This window comes from Stigmatopora nigra, chromosome 20, assembly GCF_051989575.1.
Source record: "Stigmatopora nigra isolate UIUO_SnigA chromosome 20, RoL_Snig_1.1, whole genome shotgun sequence".
NCBI lineage: Eukaryota > Metazoa > Chordata > Actinopteri > Syngnathiformes > Syngnathidae > Stigmatopora > Stigmatopora nigra.
The window spans coordinates 7234137-7250020 of NC_135527.1; the positions used below are offsets into that span (position 1 = coordinate 7234137).

The 15884-nt window shown below is 38.2% G+C and overlaps 1 protein-coding gene across 3 annotated transcripts in view; it reads left to right on the forward strand.

The window, feature by feature from the left end:
- Window positions 1-5262: 5262 nt before the first annotated feature.
- The window catches only part of LOC144213495 (protein phosphatase 3 catalytic subunit alpha), a 41435-nt gene continuing 30813 nt past the window's right edge, over window positions 5263-15884 (forward strand). For all 3 annotated transcript variants that reach the window (XM_077741989.1, XM_077741991.1, XM_077741992.1), the window contains exon 1: window positions 5263-5645. In XM_077741989.1, the coding sequence (XP_077598115.1) occupies window positions 5585-5645 (61 nt within the window). In that variant the 5' untranslated portion in view covers window positions 5263-5584. The remainder of the gene's footprint in view (window positions 5646-15884) is intronic.

Sequence of the window (15884 nt, forward strand, 5' to 3'; positions counted from 1 at the left end):
ATGGACTCAAGCATCAAACTAAATTTAGGAATCAAATTACAAACAGGAGGAAACTATTTTATTCCATTTTTTCTAGGCAGTTCCAAGTGTCCTTGAGGAAAATTGTATTCACCCAAGTTGCACCTGATGCTTGGTGACTGAATAGCTTGGAAGAAAAGCTTTACAAATGAATACCCGTTTAACACTTTCTCATTCTATAGTGTATGTATAGTACTTCAACAATAGTAATCTTCTTTTCTTCTAGCAAGACTTGTTTGCTAACAGTACGTTGAGTGACGGGTTGTGCTCTGATCAGTGTAATTATGAAATTAGACATCTTCCTCTTTGGGAGTAAACGTCTCATTTAGCGAGCTAGTACTTGGCGGCTGTTTCTTGGCGGTCACTTTTTGACAAATTCCTGTTGAGATGAACAACAAATGTAGACATCATTGGAATGGATTGGTCTGTATGTATTTTGGCCATGGACTTATCACACATGAACTAACCCTCATCCTAAAACTAATCCTTACCCTACCACAAATAAACATAATACATGAACTAGCCCTAAAACTAATCCTAACCCTATCAAGCATGAACTAGTAACCCTAGATCTAAACCTAACCCTATCACACATAAACTAGTAACCCTAAACATAAACTTAACCCTATCAAACATGAACTAGTAGCCCTAAACCTAACCTGATAACACATGAACTAGCAACCCTAAACCTAACCCTATCACACATGAAGAAACCCTAATCCTAAAACTAATTAAAACCCTATAACATATGAACATATCATACTGGAACTGACCCTAAAACTAATCATATCCCTAACGCTATCACACATATAACCCTAAACCTATTACACATCTAACCCTAACCCTATCACACATGAAACCCTAACCCAATCACACATGTAACCCTAACCCTATCACACATGTAACCCTAACCCTATCACACATGTAACCCAAACCATAACACACATGTACCCCTAACCCTATCACACATCTAACCCCAACCCTATCACACATGTACCCCTAACCCTATCACACATCTAACCCTAACCCTATCACACATGTACCCCTAACCCTATCACACATCTAACCCCAACCCTATCACACATCTAACCCCAACCCTATCACACGTAACCCTAACCCTATCACACATCTAACCCCAACCCTATCACACGTAACCCTAACCCTATCACACGTATAACCCTAACCCTATCACACATGTAACCCTTACCCTATCACACATGTAACCCTAACCCTAACATATCATACTTGAAACTAACCCTAACCCTCACCCTAATACCTCACCCTCACCCTAACCCTCACCCTAACCCCTTCATCACCTATTATTGATCAAATGCGTTCAAAAAACAACAACAAGAACAAAGCTTTATTCCTCATCCATCCTTTAAATCTACCACGGTCCTGTACTAAAAAAGAGAAAAAAATTATGTGATGAGACAGCGCTCCCTTGGACATCCCGGATAAATCCCATCATGCTCTGCGTGCAGTTTCCAAGCAACACAGCCAGTCATGGCTGAATTACAATATTCCACTCTTCCCAGTCCTGCCAATGACTTCTTAGCGGCGCCAAATGCATTAACCAACAGGTGTGTGAGCTACGTATACTATACACAAAGCTAATTACGATGGCGCTATTCTTCAACCGAATGATTATTAACGAACGGCACAATCGGCAAATGTCTTTTGTTGTTGTTGCAGCTGTCGAAACCCGCATTTGAGCCACCGATTCTACTCTGGATCCTCGCTAGGATCATCTTTTTAAGGCGTGGGCTTCAGGCCGAAGCCGAAACACTCGAAGAATAGCTCGTGACGAACGGCTCTTGATGTTGTGGTGGGTTACCATGGCAACCAGAGGATGTATTGTCCTCAGTTGACCAGTGGTACTAGAACGTTAGCATTTTATTGAACCTCCCACTTAAGGTTACCATCCAGTCCAAAGGACTAAAGTTCCCCCCAAAAAACTGTTACCAGGTGGGCCGATTTGCAGGATTTGCAGGATTTTAGCAACTTAGCGTGCACGCTAACATCTTGATAGGAGTGCAGAGTCCATGTAAATGCCAAGTGGCACTCAGCCATTTTTGTCGCTAGCCGGTGAAATGTTAAATAAGGACGTGTGTTTGGACTACTAATGAACATAAAAGGAGGACAGGGCCATAGAATTGGCTTTAAGTTTTAGTTTAAATTGTTGTTCTTGGGTCTTTATGACTGTAAATCATAGATTTGCATAATATAGCATTTTTTTCTGTTTATAGTGGTACCTCTACTTAAGAAATGAACTGATTTTGTAACTTGAATCTTCCCTATTTAGAGATACTCTGCCAATACTCCAACCAGGACCATTATCGGGGACCCATACCACCCTGGTTACAATCTGTTGCAGTTCCTGGCCTCTGGGAGACACTATAAGTCCCACAAAGTACGGACAAATAAGCGTAAGGACAGTTTTTTTCCTAAAAACATCAGGACTCTAAACTTTCGGTAGCATGAAAACAGTCCCTTCTGTGTACCGTATTTTCACGACTATAAGGCGCACTTAAAAGTCTTACATTTTCTCCAAAATAGACAGTGTGCCTTATAATCCAGTGCGCCTTATATATGAAAAAAACAGAAAAACAAAACAAAAAAAACACCACTGTGGGATATTAAAAAAACATAAACGCCTGAACTGAAACAATACTGTTAAATATGCAGATCAGCCATCTTAGTTTACAACATCTTCCATCATATAGCTCCTCCCCCACTGCAAGATTTTATACATAAAAAAAAATCCAAAACATCAACAATGGCTGGCTCTAGAGGTGACTGTAAAGTAGTGAGTGCTTCATACCTGGAAGTCAACAGCAATTACTGTATTTTCACGACTATAAGGCGCACTTAAAAGTCTTACATTTTCTCCAAAATACACGGTGCGCCTTATAATACAGTGCGCCTTATATATGTGGAAAAAATGTCATTCCTTGAGGGTGAGTCTTATAATGCGGTGCACCTTATAGTCGTGAAAATAACGGTAATCCACTAATGGGGGTGATGGAGCCCATGTTGAGAAAATAAGTTCATTTCAAGCCATTTCCTGATGACGTAGTAGACTTTTGCACTTGAACTGTCCCAGGATTGGCCCACTGGCTTTGAGTTTTAGACCTGTTTAGTGTGAAGGATTTTTTTGTTGTTGTCGTTGTTGTATTTATATCCACGTTGTGCTCTAAACTGAATAATTCAGTTTCCCCCTCTGGAGCATTCCGAGCTAATTAACAAAGAAGTATGGTGCCAGGCTCGCCCGCCAGTTACTTGTGAACGTGACGTAAGTTCCGTGAATGATTCAACCGGGCGGGTGAAGCTAGGGAGTGATCGGTCTCAGATTTATTGACAGAGCTGCCGCCCCAAATCACTAATGCATCATGCCTTGATTAATTGGAGAGGGAAATCTGGTTGGTGGATCCTCTTGTGGAACTAAAACAAATTTTCATCCGAATTTCTTAACTCTTGTTCTGATCATATCACGCTCCATCTGTACTCTCACTCTCAATTAGCGCTGTTGCTAGGGGAGATAAATGCATTTGCTACAGCTGCATCACCGTCCAAATTTCCCCGGAGGGTTCAATTCTCAACGAGCCGACGCTATCGGAGAAACTTTGACAATGAAAATGGATCCAAAATGGACTCCAGACCTTCATTTTTCAAGTTCTTGACTCCTATTATAATGCTACCTCTACTTACAAATATTTCTACAAAAGAACTTTTCAAGTTACATCACTAGTGGTGGCCCGAGGGCCAAATCTGGCCCACCGCATCATTTTTTGCGGTCCGAGAAAGTAAATCATGAGTTTTAACTTTCTGTTTTAGGATTTTTTAATAAAGCACAATGTACCACTTTTGGTGTCAAAGTGGCGGCCCGGGGGCCAAATCTGGCCCACCGCATCATTTTTTGCGGTCCGAGAAAGTAAATCATGAGTGCCGAATTTCTGTTTTAGGATTAAATTAAAATGAAGAGTATAGATGTAAATTAAATGTCCTGATTTTTCCCCTTTTAAATCAATAATTGTCATTTTTTAATCATTTTTTCTGTTTTGAGTTCAAAAATAATTTTGTAAAATCGAAAAATATATTTTAAAAAAGCTAAAATAAACATTATTTTAGATCTATAAAAAATGAATATTTATGGCTTTTAATACAGTTCAGTTACAAAATATTATATCTAAAATAGTCCAGCCCACATGAAATCAAAGTAGTTAAATACCAAAGACAAATCAAGGTCCCATTTCTCCTCACTTGGGTCACTTTCTAACCAATTATTCATCCCCAAACCTTTGCTTCTAATTGATCTGCTGCACGTCTTGGAAAAAACTGCTGGTAATTCAATCTGCATTGTTTATGCGCACCCCCTGGAAATGAAGAGCCGGCAGATTCCAGCCACTTGATTTGATTAGCTATCTTTTGCTGAAGGGACAAACGCTGGGCAATCCTTTAAAGCCGTCTCTGTGCATCCGGACGCCATGACATGGAGCGCTTTGACTCCCGATTGCCACACGTTTTATTATCTCTTGTTTCGTTATGCCAAAGATGGATGCTCTTCATCAACCATTCGTCCGCCATTGATCGTCAAAGTTTTTTTGGGGGGGAAATACGACTCGAATGGTGCCTCTACTTACAAATAAATCGGTTCCAGAACTTGGATTTTTAACGTCAACTCGATTTCACGTGGACTGGACCATTTTAGATATAATATTTCAATTTAAAAATATATATATAAATGGATTAAAAGAACTGTATTAAAAGCCATGAATATTCATTTTTTTATCGATCTAAAACAATGTTTATTTTTAGATTCTGTGCAGTCAGCCAAATAATATTAATTTTTTTTTTAAATATGCCATTCAGTAACCGAAAAGTTCCCTTTTGTAACAAATATCTGCTTTAATAATATTTCTAATCAATATATATCAAAATTACCTTCACTCCACCCATACATAATACACCTAAATAAACAAATATCTATACTGTCACTTATATACTAATAAACATGGCGTCAATGGCACCCAGTGACTTAATAACATGACAAAATTTGACAACAAATACCACTTTAGAGCTTGAACTTCCCCAGAATTGAACTCTATTGAGTATACTCTTGTGTAAAAAGCATAAAATGGGCGTGGCACTTAAAGCTATGGACCAATGGGAGACGTTCATAATCAGCACAGCAGTTTGCTCTCTCTCTCTCACATACACACACACACACACTCTCTCATACTCTCTCTCCTCTCTCTGTCGCTCTCTCCGTGTTGCGTTCAAGGCAACTGCAAGCGGAGTAAATCAGACCTCGCAAGCCGGAGCGGTGAAACCGTAAACCCGTCAACGTCGTCGCTATATTTTTGGCCGCTGACAGGAGCGACTGCAACCCCCGGCTTTCTCTCTCTCTCTCTCTTTTTCTCTCTCTCTCTTTTTTTGCTTTCTTCCCCCCCTTCCCCCTGAACCCGATCCCAATCCCGATCCGTCAAGAGAGAGTTATCCGGCGAGAGCGACGCCTTTTCCGCCTACTTTCTCTGCTCGAGCTCAATATTCTCCCACACTGGAAATGTCCGAAAACAAGCCGAATGACGAGCCTAAGTTATCGACGACGGACCGGGTGGTAAAATGTAAGTAAATCTAGCTTTTACAGATTTGTTTTTCTTGATTTTTTATTTTTTTTGGATACCCATCCACCCCCCAAATTCGCAGTCCGATCGCAGAAGGGGTGTTTCCGATCTTTGACAGCAGATCCGTACGAGGAAGTAAGCCTTACTCCTCCAAATAAACCCGAATAAGCTTCATATAAGGCATAATATAGCCCCCCACATCCCTCAAACGCCCCCCACCATCCACCATTGCATCCCGTGCGCACGTATGACACATTGTGCACAAATGTTGCATTGAATAAGGGTGTTTAAATAGCAAAATTTTGCATGTAAACCATAAAAAAAACGTTATTTTTTTGAACCAGGGATTTTTTTAAAGCCCCATCGTTACTTGCAAAAAAAATATATCCCCCCCCCCCACTATTCCTGTCGACTGGCGTCTGACATTCCACTTTTGCAATCCCCCAAAAATCGCAGCCAGTTGCATGCGAGTTTTTTTCTCTTAAACCCCGCCCCTTTTTTCCTACAGTTATTATTTTTATTTAAAAAAATATTGCATATATTGTATATACACACTCTAGGTAAGCTAAAATACATTTAAGTCATTTAGAGTTGTATTAAAATGCATTTTTTGTGCAATTTAGAGCATATTTCTCTTAGTCTCCGCCCCCTTAAAAATCCCACAATACATGCACTCGATGGGGAACCTGTTGGTTGCCATGGTAATGGCCAAGCGCTTATTTGTGTCGTATTGAGATGCCGTTTTTGAGGCAATTCCTGATGATTTTTTGCAAAGTATAATTCCTTTTCTCATGATGCACCATTCCAAAAACTTGAGATCGATCCAACATATGGGATTATCGTGACCGGACGTTTGGTCCCCGGTCTTTTGGTCCCCGGTCAAATGTACTGAGATATTAAAGAGTACTTCGATATTAAACCAGGGGTGGGCAAACTTTTGGGCCAGGGGGCCATATTGACTTTAAAAATTTGACAAATGGGCCGAGTCAGCAGAAGATATGATACACATAAAAAAGTGCATCCGTTAACAGTACATATGAAACATAAACAGAAAGAAAGGACTAAAGTATTAACATACTCATCATTAAAGTGAAAAGTATAAAGTACACAGTAAAGTAAGTAAAGGAATGTATTAAGAAATATTAAAATATCACAGGGATTATAATTTTTGCGGTTTAGTGGTCCCATTTCCCAATTATTTCTTCTTGGAGACCCAAAAATTAGCATTTTTTTAGAATTTTACCGTCAGAAATTAGCGAAAATCTCAATCAAGTTGCAATATTAAGTCATATTTAAACGTATAATTGTATTTCAGTACAAAGTGACTACAGACAAGGAAGGAAAGCATCTCCAGATGATCAAAGAAGCTTTGAATTCATCTTTTAAAATGCAAAAGCGGCCAAAATTCTGTGTTAAAAGACAGATGCATCATGTCTCCGTTGCTTTTTCATTTTTTTTTCCCGTCTTGAATTTTTCAAAAGATGGCCCCAGACCGCCTCTCACAACTTGAAGTCTAATTAAAAATAGATATGACAAGTATGGCTTTTTGAAGAGATTGAACAATATTTTCAGGATGTTTTAGTCCAGAGAACTTCCGCCTGTAATACATCCTTATTCTTATCAAATGTATTATATGTAATATCAGTGAAGCTCCGGCACCACCAGTGTGTGTTTTGACAACACAACGGCTTTGTGTGTTGTGTACAAAGCAGCTTTAAAAATGTCCTCCAGGCTAAAAAAGTGTGAAGTCACTTGTTTGGCCAGTGCCAGTTTCAAGTTTTGGGTCCAACTACTTATCCAATTATTATTATTATAATTATTATTAATATTTGTCCATAGGCACAAAAATCATGACTAAAAATCTAATGAGATGCTTTTTACAGTTTCCGACCTATTTGTCCAGGTTCTCAATCTAGGGCATAGGTGTCAAAGTGGCGGCCCGGGGGCCAAATCTGGCCCGCCGCATCATTTTTTGTGGCCCGGGGAAGTTAAATATGAGTGCCGACTTTTTATTTTATGATCAAATTAAAATGTATAGATGTATATTAAATTTCTTGATTTTCCCCCTTTTAAATTAATAATTGTCATTTTTTAATCCATTTTTTTGGCGTTTTTAATTAAAAAATCATTAAAAAAAATCGAAAAATATATTTAAAAAAAGCTCAAATAAACATTGTTTTAGATCTATAAAAAAATGAATATTCAGGGCTTTTAATCCAGTTATTTTAATCCATTTATAAACAAAAAAAATCTAAATATTATATCTAAAATACTCCGACCCTTGTTTTTGGTGCAGGCATATTATCTCAGGTCAAGAATTTTACCTAGCGTAAAGTTGGCATGTCCGAGTGACGATATTTTTCTGTGAAGGCGCCAGACTTCCCAGGCCCCGGCGGGGGTGGCGTCTTTCCCGTCAACCGTGAATGGAGATGGATCGCATGCGACAATTTGACTTTTGCCGAGAGGCCACCTGGCGCGTGCGCGGTCACGCGTGTTCGCAAGTGTAAACTAGCAACCAGCTGGAGTCATTTTTAGCCCAGAACGTGAACAAGAGCCACTTATTTGATCCGAATCCTTAGAGTATACTTCGACTTGTGTGTCTAGTACTTTTCGTAGGTCTGGATTGGCTCTTATTTTGCTTAAAAGATATATCAAACGTTTATTTATAGTATATCAGATTCTATTATTATATAGACATCAAACCTGTAGAAAATAGCATTCCTAAAATCATCTTTTTTGGGAACCAAACATGACTGACGGATATAAATATCTCATTTAGTGGCACCTGTACTATCTTAAAAAGATGCAATATTTATTAAGGTATTTTCTCGCATATAAGCCGCATCTGCGTATAAGCCGCACCCTTAAAATGGCCTTAAAATCGTTGAATTTTTACAATTTCTTGCATATAAGTATACAAATTTCAGGGAAAATCTTTAAAAAAATCATCACACGTAGTATTTCTGAGATAAGGCATCAATCAAAAGCAATTTTTTAGAGTTAATGTCATAAAAAAGTGAATAATTCAAACAGTAATGGCTGCTTTCTTACTGCAAAACAGGAAATAACCACAAATAATACATGTTTTTGCTGACATCTACTGGTAAAAAAAGAGTATAGCAATGCTGTAAGTGTTCTGCGCATATAAGCCGCACCCTTGATTCAGTCATAATTTTTTCTCATTTTCAAATGCGGCTTATATGCGAGAAAATACGGTGTAGTACAATCGTGTATTTTGTATAAGTATGTACATAGACTCTTAGTGATATTAGCTTCAAGGAATGCATAGCCTAGTTGTTTTGGATATATACTTACGTATCCCTGTGAAATATTATTAAAGTACGAACATAAAATGATTGATTGAAGTCATTAATTTGGAAATAAATGAGTCGGAAATGCTTAATTTGATGCAAAAACCGAATGAGTCATTTCCACAGACATTGATTCCAATGTAGATCCTATTGGTCTACTCTTCCCGTTTTCACAGTTTGTGAAGGTGGATCCTCCACCAACCTTTCCCACTCATTAGATTAAGAAGGAATTAGGCTCTGTTGTGGATTTAGGGCACGGCAAAGCGATGGATTTGCTCAGATTAAGCTCCATATAGGAGGATAAAGGCAGCTCTAACCAGAGTTTGTAATCTGACTCTGTGCATTACTCCTGCTAATTCACACTATCAAATGAATGGGAAGGAGCAGCACCAACTTAACGAAGGACAACATTTAATGAGCACCATTTTGCCTGATTTTAATTTAGAAAAAGTCTATTGCCACAAGACCTTTTTGTGCGTCACCACCAGAAAACATTTAGACAAAGATGTATCGGAAATAATTCGGGTAAGGCTAATTGTAGCATAGTTAGCCTCACCCAAGCAGATTTGCACTATTTCCAGCCATGCATTAACTCCACTCAGGGAATCGCCTGACGCCGATACGTCGTGTTAGTCATTAGAATCACGGGGGGTGCTGGAAGACTTCCCAGATATCTTTTTGACGACTCACCAGCTCGTCCTATGATATAAATTAACATCACTTGTCCCACAGCGTACGTAGATTAGCCTCCATTGGTGCATAACACATTTCCTATAATGGAATTGGGTCAGTATGTCAGACTTCAGGCTTTTTTATTTTCCCGAATTGAAGCCAAATAACAAAACCGAAACCATTTCAGAGTATTCATTTCACATTTTAATCAAACACATGCCACACCTCGACGCTTTATGTAACAAGGCGCGCACATGCCGTACTTATTATCATCTAGAAAAAAACATACTTTAGTTTAATTCCAACTAGGCAAGCCCTTACATGCATTTTTTTTGGCATTCAAACCTATAAAGTAACTCTACGGTGAAATATGTTGTAGTTTTAGGGTGTTAAATGAAGTATATCTACTGTAAAAGTAGCGGTAGTATTCCCATTTCGAGTTTGACTCGTTTTGTTTTTAATCTGCTAATGGCATCAAGAGCTTTGATGGAATTTAGACGAGGCTGCCGTTTTTTTTACTTTATATCCGGCGGCCATTAGGCAAATGAGTAAAATGTGGCTAATTGAGGAAGAGCCCTAATTACAGATGTTTTTTTTTTAGTATTTATGTTTCGTAGTGTTGTTGTGACCCGTTCAACTTCACCAGCTGTTTAAAAAAACACAACCCTAAGGGAGAAGCTTTGCTATCTTTCAGGTGTCGTTAGCGTAGCAAGCTCGTTGTGTGGATTTAAGAGAAACTCCAGCTATACAAATACAGCTGGAGGTGAGTGGCGGCCTCAAGGTTTATTTACATTGGTTGGCATTCGCTTCTTATTCCCGTATGATCCGGGAGCCATTTTTTTTGGGGTTGTTTTCACTTCTAATGCCTTCAATTTTGGTAAAAAATGTACTTAATTCAATTATTTGGTTTATATTAACTTGCTAACTTGTAATTATAGCATAAAATTAACATGAAAAACAGTTTTGACTTATAGTTCGGATAATACGGTTGTTCAGATCTATTTCGTGGTTTTTAACGTTTAAATATCAACATGTTTTGGGTTTTAAAGTTTAAGTTAATTATGAATTAAGGTAGAATTTGCTGGCAAATTTATAAATTTGCATTGGTCAGTTTTTAAAAATGAATCAAAAACCAAGAGCCAATATTATTAGCAAAAAAAGGAACATCAGACCAAATACGCACTTGTTAATGTAAAAAATAGACAGTTTTTGGCTAAATATAGACATAAAAAAACAACAAAACAAGGTCAGTTGAGTATTAATCGCAAAATATGAAAAAAAATGGCTTATAGTCCAAAAAAATGACCGTATACATCTTATTATTCGTCGCTGTATGGTTTTTGGACATGCTCAAGACTATAATACACGATAATATTCAAAAAACTGCAAAAAAAAAATAAGGTAGCCATTCCAGCCCACTCAAAACAAACTTTGCAGTAGCCCAATCACAAGCAAGCTTTGTGTTGTTGTTGTTGTTATTGTCCCATGGCTCCCATTGATTCGTCATCTTCACTGGGGGAGTCATTGCATTGCGCCAAGCTATACTTTAATTCCCACAATGCACTTTTACACCATGGCGGAGGGGTAGGAAGGCGGGGAACACCCTCTCTCCAGAGAATTTCCGCAAAGGTTTCCAATCTTCAACCCTTATTTTACCTTCATTTCTCATTCAAAACTATTAAAACTGATCTTTAGAACCATATAGTAGCCCAAAATATGCCTGTCTAAAAAAAACTAACCCAAAACAACATGCAAATTGCTGTTTATCTTAACCAAAGTAGTGTACATAAATCCTATCTAAGCCTTAAAGGGCCGGTAGTTGGCATTTTTTGCACCTTTGCAATACTTGTATGTAACCCCCTCTATGTCGTCAAGACAAAATACCCATGATGCTTTGGGTTGGTGTCCCTGTATAGAATGTAACACGATCCCTAAGGAGGAATGCAATGGGCTAAAGTGGAGTACAAATCAGAACGCCCCGCCCCCTAAATAGTGTAACGAAGTGATTTTTTGAAGGCAGCACGAAGGAAAAATCCAGCCGTCTTCTGCCATTCCTCAAATTTTCCATCCGAAATTTTGCCTGGCTAAGCGTGACCAGTAAAATTTGGAGTTTTGATCTTTAATTTTTAAAGGGAAGGCAGTCCATGAAATAATCTGCATGTTTCTGTTTGTTTCATAGTCTGTCCTTTTTTTTTGAGCCCAAACAGATGGCGTATATATAAAGGCCCACTTGTATTCCAATGTATTTGCTCCTGTGGAAAATAAATAAAATGTGTTGTGACACAGTAAATATTAGGCCAGCCACCATATGTTCTGTTCTTTTTTAGATTTGGATTAAAACTTTATTTCATCCCTTATTTGGGAAATTTCTTGGTTGCAGTAGCAAGACAGATATAAGACACAGAGACATTGTAGACCTAGCTAAGGCAGGTAATTCCGAGACCTGGTCTGGACATCCGAGCACCAAAAACTGTGACCGGACGTTTGGTCAATGGTCTTTTGGTAGCCGGTCTTTTGGTCACCAGTCTTTTAGTCCTTTTTGGTCAGCGGTTTAATATCTAAGAGAGAGAGAGTTTAATATTTAAGTACTGTTTAATATCTAAGTACTGTTTAATATCTAAGTACTATTTAATATCTAGGTACGGTTTAATATCTAAGTATACTGTTTAATATCTAAATATACTGTTTAATATCTAAGTGCTGTTTTATATCCAAGTGCTGTTAAATATCTAACTACTGTTTAATATCTAACTACTGTTTAATATCTAACTACTGTTTAATATCCAGGTACTGTTTAATATATAAGAACTGTTTAATATCTAACTACTGTTCAATATCTAAGTACTGTTCAATATCTAAGTACTGTTTAATATCTAAGTACTGTTTAATATATAAATACTGTTTAATATCTTAGTACTGTTTAATATCTAAGGACTGTTTAATATCTAAGTACTGTTTAATATCTAAGTACTGTTTAATATCTAAGTAGTGTTTAATATCTAAGTAGTGTTTAATATCTAAGTAGTGTTTAATATCCAAGTACTGTTTAATATCCAAGTACTGTTTAATATCCAAGTACTGTTTAATATCCAAGTACTCTTTAATATCTAACTACTGTTTAATATCCAAGTACTGTTCAATATATAAGTACTGTTTAATATCTAAGTACTGTTTAATATCTAAGTACTGTTTAATATCCAAGTACATTTGACCTGCGACCAAAAGACCAGTGACCAAACGTCCTGTGACGAAGACATTGTAGACCTAGCTATAAAACCTGGATCCACACAGGAATTCCACAAATTGGGTTACCTTCTGCAGACTGAAGTTAGCAAACAGTAACGAAAACCACGTCTAGGAAGTGGCTGTTTTTGTACCCTAAAGTATGGATTTTTTTTCGCGAGTGTGACGCTAACTACCTTTAATCTGGCGGCTGCCGGTAAAGCCTGCACAGATGGTGCCTTGCGCATAATACTAGTGAATTTGGAAAGTACTTCTCTCTGCAGTGTGGAGGTCAGGCTGGCGGCAGAAAAGGATGATTTACTCTACGGTCCTATTTAGTCTCTAGGCTTGCTTAATCGTGGCTACTTCGGGGGCTCCGTCCAAGCTTCTACTCTACGCTACGCCACTGGGGAGCTAGTAATGGCGAGACGAAGTGTGCCAGTTCTCTGACGTTGAGAGAGACCATTGCTTCGGTTTTTTGGCTCTTGGGTATTCCTGGCATAAGAGGGAGAAGCTGCCATGCCTACGCAACCACGGCCTTGATACATGAAGTAGGCGTAGGGTGACCAGGAAGCCTTGGTAAGGGACTGAGGATTTTTTTTTCAGGTCTCTTGTTGTCTTGGCAAGAGGCAGGCTGCGCCATCCCATTGCCTCGCCACCTGTCCTCTGAAATACCACTGTCACTACGCCAGGGATAAAAGTCAACTGCAGACTGTACTGCATGCTACAAGACAAAATAGTTTTTTTTTTGTTATACAGTGGTACTTCTGTTTACGATTTTTTTTGGGTCCAGAACTGGTTTTGTTACTTGGATTGGTGTAGGACTATGCCGCATTGACTTGAAAAATTTGACAGGGTTAGCACAAGATACGATACATATAAAAAAGTGCATACGTTAACAGTACATATGAAACGTAAAGAGAAAAAAAGACTAAAGTATTAACATATTCATCACTTATCATTAAAGTAAAAAGTATAAAGTACAAAGTCAAGTAAGTAAAGGAATGTATTAAGAAATATTAAAATGTATACGATACATATAAAAAAGTGCATCCGTTAAGAGTACATATGAAACAAACAGAAAAAAAGGACTAGAATATTAACACTCATCACTTATCATTAAAGTAAAAAGTATAAAGTACAACGTAAAGTAGGTAAAGGAATGTATTAAGAAATATTAAAATATCATTTAAAAAAGATAGAAGGGCTATAAAACACAAAAAACAAATAAGAGTGAACAGAGCTACTACCACTATAAAAATACATTATTTGGACAACATTGGCGGGCCGGATGTGGCCCCCGGACCGTAGTTTGCCCCAATCTGTCTTAGTGGGATGCCTCCTCACATATCTGAGGGTGCTATTTCTGTATCCTCAGGAAGGCTTGCCCCAATTAACACACCAGCGTGATAGTTGGAGCGAGAGCTATTTAATTTTTTTTTATTAAGGACAAGCAAGTGTCATTTAAAAAAAAAAAATGGTGTTTAACTTCTGTCCCGCCCCCTTTCATCCCTATGTCTGTCAGTGTGTCACTCAAACAACAAGTACTACTAGTGGGTAGGGCTCTCCAGGGTTAGTAGAGGAACATATGTTGGCAATAGAATTGTGTGGTCAGTCCCTCCCACTACAAGCACCAGTTGACAACTTGATGGAGAGTGGCGGGCCGGTTCACAAAGGTGGTCTGTGTATGTTAAAAAAAAAAGCCTGTCTTTAACCCAATGGGAATACAAACAGACCCACAAATCCAGTTTAAAGCCGTCCCTCGCAGCCATAATAATCGTTTTGGTCCAGTTTTGCAAAAAACAAAGAAATAAACAAACATCTACTGTATTTTCATGACTATAAGGCGCACTTAAAAGTCTTACATTTTCTCCAAAATAGATAGTGCGCCTTATAATTCAGTGCGCCTTATATATGGAAAAAACTGAAAACCAAAAAACGAAAAAACACCACTGTCGGATATTAAAAAAAATACAAACGCCTGAATTGAAACAATACTGTTAAATATGTAAATGCCATCTTAGTTTACAACATCTTCCATCATATAGCTCCTCCCCCATTGCAAGATTTTACACAAAAAAATCCAAAACATCAACAATGGCTGGCTCTTGAGGTGACTGTGTAGTGAGTACTTCATACCTGGAAGTCAATAGCAATTACTGTATTTTCACGACTATAAGGCGCACTTAAAAGTCTTAAATTTTCTCCAAAATAGACACTGCGCCTTATAATACAGTGCGCCTTATAATACAGTGCGCCTTATAATACAGTGCGCCTTATAATACAGTGCGCCTTATAATACAGTGCGCCTTATAATACAGTGCGCCTTATAATACAGTGCGCCTTATAATACAGTGCGCCTTATAATACAGTGCGCCTTATAATACAGTGCGCCTTATAATACAGTGCGCCTTATAATACAGTGCGCCTTATAATAGAAGTGCGCCTTATAATACAGTGCACCTTATAATACAGTGCGCCTTATAATACAGTGCGCCTTATAATACAGTGCGCCTTATAATACAGTGCGCCTTATATATGGAAAAATGTCATTCATTGAGGGTGCGCCTTATAATGCGGTGCGCCTTATAGTCGTGAAAATACGGTAATCCTTGTGGATATTCCCCTTAAACCAGTTTATTTTTTTTTATGATAGGTTTTTAACCATAGGAAATGGACTTCATCCCCCACTGGGTTTCATTATCTCGCATTTTTTTTCCAGCGGAAGCGGCCATTAGCTTGAGGATGAGTTAAAAGCGCTACGCTAAATAGAAATTCGATTGAACAAACTGGGCCAAATTCTTCTGCTGCCAATCATTTTTTTTAGAAGGCCCTGCAGGCCGTTGTCGTAGTCTGGTCATGGCTAGGGTTTCTCGGGGTAATGTTTGTTCCCAAAACAGTTTTTTTTTGAAGGGGAAGCAAGTGATCTTGCTTTTAAAGCGCTGCAGGGTTTCTTGTACCGGAATACTGTAGATTATGGTAGTCTTTTCTACCTCCTTCATTGTTCCGTTGTGGCTACGCTCCAAAGCTGATT